The following is a 5,646-nucleotide window of genomic DNA, read 5'->3' on the forward strand; positions in this document are numbered from 1 at the left end:
ATCCAGGTTCTGGCTATTATAAATAAGGCTGCTATGAACATGGTGGAGCATGTGTCCTTATTACATGTAATTACAACACTTTCTATGGTTGAATTTTTTCTGTACTGAAGATTGAACCCAGGACTTGTACACACTAGGCAAGCTCTCTACCACTGAGCTAGAGCTTCAGCTCTGCTTGCTTTTTGAGACAGGGAATCATATCACTAAGTTGCCCAGGCTGGCCTCAAACTTACAACCCTCCTGGATTAGCATGCACCATCAGGCCTGGCCCATGTTTGAAGTTTTACACAAATGTTTAAAATAACAAACGCTATTTAGAGGAGAACAAAGCAGAATGACAATCGCACATACTGTGCAGCCCTGGATGACCCCGAATTTCCTGTGTAGTCCAGGCTGGCCTAGGACCTGCCCCGCCTCCTGAATGCTAAAGCAATGGTATGCACCAGAATGCCTGACTCTCCATACGTTTTGAAACACCAAATAAAATAATGAGTTGATTAAAGTTCACTCACAGTAAGCAGAAATAGATCCAGGAGCAACGGGTGAAAGTGACCTGCCAGGAGAAGACTAGCATAGATTGGTAGGACAAAATACCTTCATGTTCTAAAACAGCTCCAGGTTTAGAGAACCATCTGTCTCAGTTAGGGTTTTACTGCTGTGAACAGACACCACAACCAAGGCAACTCGCATAAGGACAACACTTAATTGGGGCTGGCTTACAGGTTCAGAGGGTCAGTGCATTGTCATCAAGGCAGGAGCATGGCAGCATCCCCGCAGGCATGGTATAGGAGATGCTGAGAGTTCTACATCTTGTTCCCAAAGCAAACAAGAGAAGACTGGCTTCCAGGCAGCTAGGATGAGGGTCTTAAAGCCCACACCCACAGTGACACACCTACTCCAACAGGGCCACACCATTCCAATGGTGCCACTACTTGGGCCGAGCATATATGAACCATCACACCATCTTAGAAATAAGACCAGACCTCACGTATCTCTCTCTGTTCATGCCTCCATCCCTATGTCTATGAGATGGGTAATCGTGAGTACTAACATGATAGAGTTTAGAATCACTATGGGAACAAACGTTTGTGCATATTTGTGAGAGTTTCTAGATTTGGTCAGTTGAGACGGGGAAGACAGACCCTACCTGTGGGTAACACCATTCCACGCGCAGGAGTTCTGGACGTTGAGTGTGGCTGCAGCGTGGCCAGCTGCTGCAAGCTCTTGCCACCGTCTTCACCATCATGATCACTGTAATGTCCACAGTGAGCCAAAAGGACTCTTCCTTAAGTTGGCTCTTCTCATGTATTTTGTTCTAGAAACATCTTGGGTAATATACTCTCTAGTTTTTTCTCCTCTCCTCTCCTCTCCTCTCCTCTCCTTCACACACACAAAAGAAGCAATTTAAGAGAATACAGTAGCCGGGCAGTGGTGGTGCACGCCTTTAATCCCAGCACTTGGGAGGCAGAGGCAGACAGATTTCTGAGTTCAAGGCCATCCTGACATACAGAGTTCCAGGACAGCCAGGGTTATACAGAGAAACTCTGTCTCAAAAAACCAAGAGAGAGAGAGAGAGAGAGAGAGAGAGAGAGAGACAGACAGACAGACAGACAGACAGACAGACAGACAGACAGACACAGAGAGAGACAGACAGAGACAGAGACACAGAGAGAGAGACAGAGAGGGAGACAGAGAGACAGAGAGAAAGAGACAGAGAGAGAGAATAGTACACATTTGTCCCTCAGTATCTCACTGTGTAGTTCCCAAGAGTAAAACCATTCTCCTCCATAGCAACAGTACAGTACTGTGATGCTGGCACTTCATGGTCCATTTTCTAAATTGTTCCAGGAATGTAGCTGTTCCCCTAGCACAAAACCACTGCCTTTAGCTTTCATACCACTTGAAGTAGTTTAACTTTCTAATTCATGTCTGCCAGATCATGAACTCTTTAAGGACACACTATACTCATTTCATAGACTCCTCTGCTTGGGTTTTTCTAGTGTTTCTTTGTAAGTGAAGATCCCACAGCCATGATGAAGCAGACATAATGTCATGCCTATCTCATTGTGGAGATGGAGACACACAGTGGACACCTGTATGCCACTAGCAATGATGACACGGATGCCCCAGGTAGCAGTGATGACGCTGACCATGGTCACGGATGCCCCAGGTAGCAGTGATGACGCTGACCATGGTCACGGATGCCCCAGTTTCCCAGAGCTCAGACCTAGACACATTTGCACTGAAGACCTACTATGCACTGCCTGTCAGACTACACGGACGATGCTGGTGAGTCTCTGTACCAGCTCTCCAACTTCAGTGTTGTGTCTCGCATTCAGGAATCTGTATTCCATGCTTTTAATATACAAAAAGAGGCACCATATAGTGTGTCCAAATACATCAGTCAACTCAACAAGCTAAATGACACAAGGCAAGCTCAGGTGGTGTTGTGTAACAGTACAGACTGCATCTTCATCTGGATCTTAAGCAAACATACAGGTCAGCTCTACTCAGTCTTTGCAGATAAGCATGGCCTATACAGAATCTGCAGAGCATGCTCCAACCTTGGTGACCACCTTCATCTGTCTTGATGCCACCAGATGTCAAAACATAGTGTTGTGGGCCTGTCTCTCCAATTCTCCCCCTCCACCTCTCCCTTCCTTACCCCAATCTCCAAAAGCCTTGAATTGGGACCCTTCCTTTGATTCCATGCCTGTGGCCCTGAAGGAGCACAGTTCCCTGGCATTGGCCTCCAGTCTTGCCTTTCTTATGCACAAAGGAGAGTGTGGCCCTTCCACTTATGCTTCGAGGGACTTCAGGTTCCTGAGTGTTTGTGAGAGAGAGGGAGAAACAGGAAGAGAGGGATAGGAAGGAAGAGAGGAAGGAGGGAGGGGAGGAGGGAGGGGAGGAGGGAGAGAGGCCCTGCCCTCTAGAAATCCGTTCTGTTTAATAGTCCTTAGCCTTCACTACATTGTAGCCACAGGGTTGTCTTCCAGGTTACCTGATACATATTGTTATTTTGTTTATTTAGTGGGTTTGTTTTTCTATTTGTTATTATTGTTAGAGGTATTTGCCAGACCAAGTGCTCTCACACCACCTCCCTCTGAATTTTAGAGATGCTCTGGATGTGTTCCTTGGCTGGCAGGGTCCCCACCTCCGTCACCTTCTGTTATCAGCTGACAGATCCTAGGGTCGGTGCTCTGTCATTGGGGATCTAGAGTATAAGGGATTCCTTTCGCTGCAACCCAAAATATGTACAGCTCCCATGAAGGCAGTCAGCCACCATTTAAAAGATCTGCTTTCCCAAGCTCGACAGGACTTGCTTTCTAGTATGTCATATATTTCTTGAATACATGGCTGGGGCTCAGACAGCCCTGCAGGATGGACACATGGGGCATAGCCTGCAGGAGAATACTTGCCACACAGTGTTGGGCAGAAATGACTGGTTGTTACCACTTAAGCAAACCTTAGCCTGCACCCATGTGATTTCCCACCTCATTCCAGAACATGGGCTCACTTCTGAGGGTTGCTGAAATCATGAGTCTCAGTGAGAACTTCCGGATGGGTTATGTGGAATCTTTGGCACAGAGTCCTAATGGGGATGTCACAGAACCTGATCAAACTGACCCTGGAGTCTTACTGCCCACTCTGTGCTGCAGGTCCAGAATGCCCAACCACGAGTGGACAACCACCCACCACAGATTTACAGCCATCTCCACCTAAAGTTCAAGAAGTTAAAGGTAGGCGGCCCGTCCTCTTCTAGTCATGCCCCCGGCCTACAGGGTGATATCACCTTGAAGCCTGGAATGTGAGTGGACAAGCTCCTTGGCCTTGACAAAGACAAGGTCTCACTAAGGGGACAACTCAACTGGTTCTTCCCTAATGGCAGGGAGCTGGCTAATCCTTGTACGAGAACCTTTTATGATATTGTCCCATCATGTCACAGACACAGACAGATAACTCTCGGGCAACTTGTACAGTGCGGCTCCAGATAATTAGCATCACTGGCCACTTCTGGACTTGTGTTTCTCGAAGTGCAGGCCATGGGTAAGCAGTCACGCTTGCAGGGATGCCAGTGAGGCCAACTGAAACTGCTGACACCATAAATCAGATGAACAAAGAGCTGAAGGGCGGCTGAGCAACCCAGTAAGTTAGTCAGTTTAAAAGCTGAAAGCAGGGCTTAGTGGTCCCACCAGTCTTATGGCAAGATGGGAGGAGAGACAGGAGAAGCCCAGAAGCTTGTGGGCCAAGTAGTATGACATATAAAGCAGCGAACAAGAAACTCTTTCTCAAACAAAATAGACCGTGAAGATGGACAGCCAAGGTCGCCCTCTGACCTCCACAGGCCGAGGCATAGAAGCATGTGAAAACACACACACACACACACACACACACACACACGGCGGGGGGTGACTATATGCATAATCTCTTCTTCTCTCTGGAATTAAGTGCCACGTCCTCCTGAGCAGCATAAAATGTCCCTTGAGATCGCTTCCTTGCTAGCATGACCACCGCGTGTCACTTTAACAGGTGACGTTAATGTACAAGACAGCACATCTCCTTGTTGCCATTGTAGCCTATCCCCGTGTATGCCACCCCAAAGACCAGTGGTCTCCCATGCTCCTGTCTCAGTGCCCAGTGTTGTGTCGTATCTGCTGGCTCCTCCTGGGGACCTACAGAGTGTGGCTTTGAAAAGTGTGTCTGGGGAAGCCTTATGCTATGGAGGGGTCCCTGTGTCCACAGATGGAAGAAGAGAGACTCTCCATCATTGACAGAAACAACTACCTGCTTCTGCAGAGAGTGGCCTCTGCCATGAAAACCAGGGGACAGACTAACGGCCCAAATAACTTCACACAGAGAAGGTAACAGAAGGGCTCTTGACATACGCTTTGGCTGGGCCTGCATTTAAAGGGCAGGGACAGGGGCATGGTGACCCAGGGCAGGGGACAGGGACACGGCAACCCAGGGGAAGGTATTCTTTCTGATCTTAAGAGCTGAACTCAAGGGCCCTCGTGCCCCCTGACTCCAACCCTTCCTTGAGGCTCTGAGGTATATCAGAGCACAAGAATGGACCCAGAATGACAGCATGCCCAGCCACAGGCCTGCTGAGGGCCAGGCATTGTCCACAGAGCCTCCATCACCGTTCTCACAAGGACCAGGCAGGGTGGAGGCTGTGCTTCTTCCCGTTTCCTAGAGGGGAAAATTGAGGTATGGTGAAGCTGCACAACCTGGCCAAAGTCGCCATCACTGTGGAGGGTGCAGGGTTGTGTACAAGTTGCAGAGCACTCAACAGCCTTGCAGTGTTTGCTCTGGGAGAGAGAAAAGGGCTCGGAGCTGATACCTGGGCCCCTCTCGGCTGCCATTGCTCTCTGAAACCTGTGATTCCCCAAACTTAGAATTTTGCTTCCCAAGAGGATGAAGGGCAGCATGCCTTCGTGTTCCGTGAAACCACTTCGTGAACACTCTTATGAGCCCTTTGCCCTTGCTTCTGCAAAAGAGTGGTGCTCCGTCCTTGGGAGCCACGTGCCTGGGGAGATCGCTGGAGTCTTTCCTTGGTAGTTGAATGCCCTGGAGATCGCTGGAGTCTTTCCTTGGGAGCCACGTGCCCCGGGAGATCGCTGGAGTCTTTCCTTGGGGGCCACGTGC

General features: G+C 49.0%; 2 protein-coding genes across 6 annotated transcripts in view; one reads left to right on the plus strand and one right to left on the minus strand.

Annotated features, from left to right (window-relative positions):
* Positions 1–5,646, minus strand: part of Rasa3 (RAS p21 protein activator 3) — a 224,645-nt gene that overhangs the window by 168,998 nt on the left and 50,001 nt on the right. The gene's annotated exons all lie outside the window — the stretch shown is intronic.
* Cfap97d2 (CFAP97 domain containing 2) overlaps positions 1–5,646 on the plus strand; it is a 32,576-nt gene that overhangs the window by 20,071 nt on the left and 6,859 nt on the right. For all 5 annotated transcript variants that reach the window (XM_031339150.1, XM_031339147.1, XM_031339145.1 and 2 more), the window contains exons 2-3: positions 3,660–3,740; positions 4,744–4,862. In XM_031339150.1, the coding sequence (XP_031195010.1) occupies positions 3,660–3,740; positions 4,744–4,862 (200 nt within the window). The remainder of the gene's footprint in view (positions 1–3,659; positions 3,741–4,743; positions 4,863–5,646) is intronic.

This window comes from Mastomys coucha, unplaced genomic scaffold (genome assembly GCF_008632895.1).
Source record: "Mastomys coucha isolate ucsf_1 unplaced genomic scaffold, UCSF_Mcou_1 pScaffold22, whole genome shotgun sequence".
In the NCBI taxonomy this organism is placed as follows: Eukaryota; Metazoa; Chordata; class Mammalia; order Rodentia; family Muridae; genus Mastomys; species Mastomys coucha.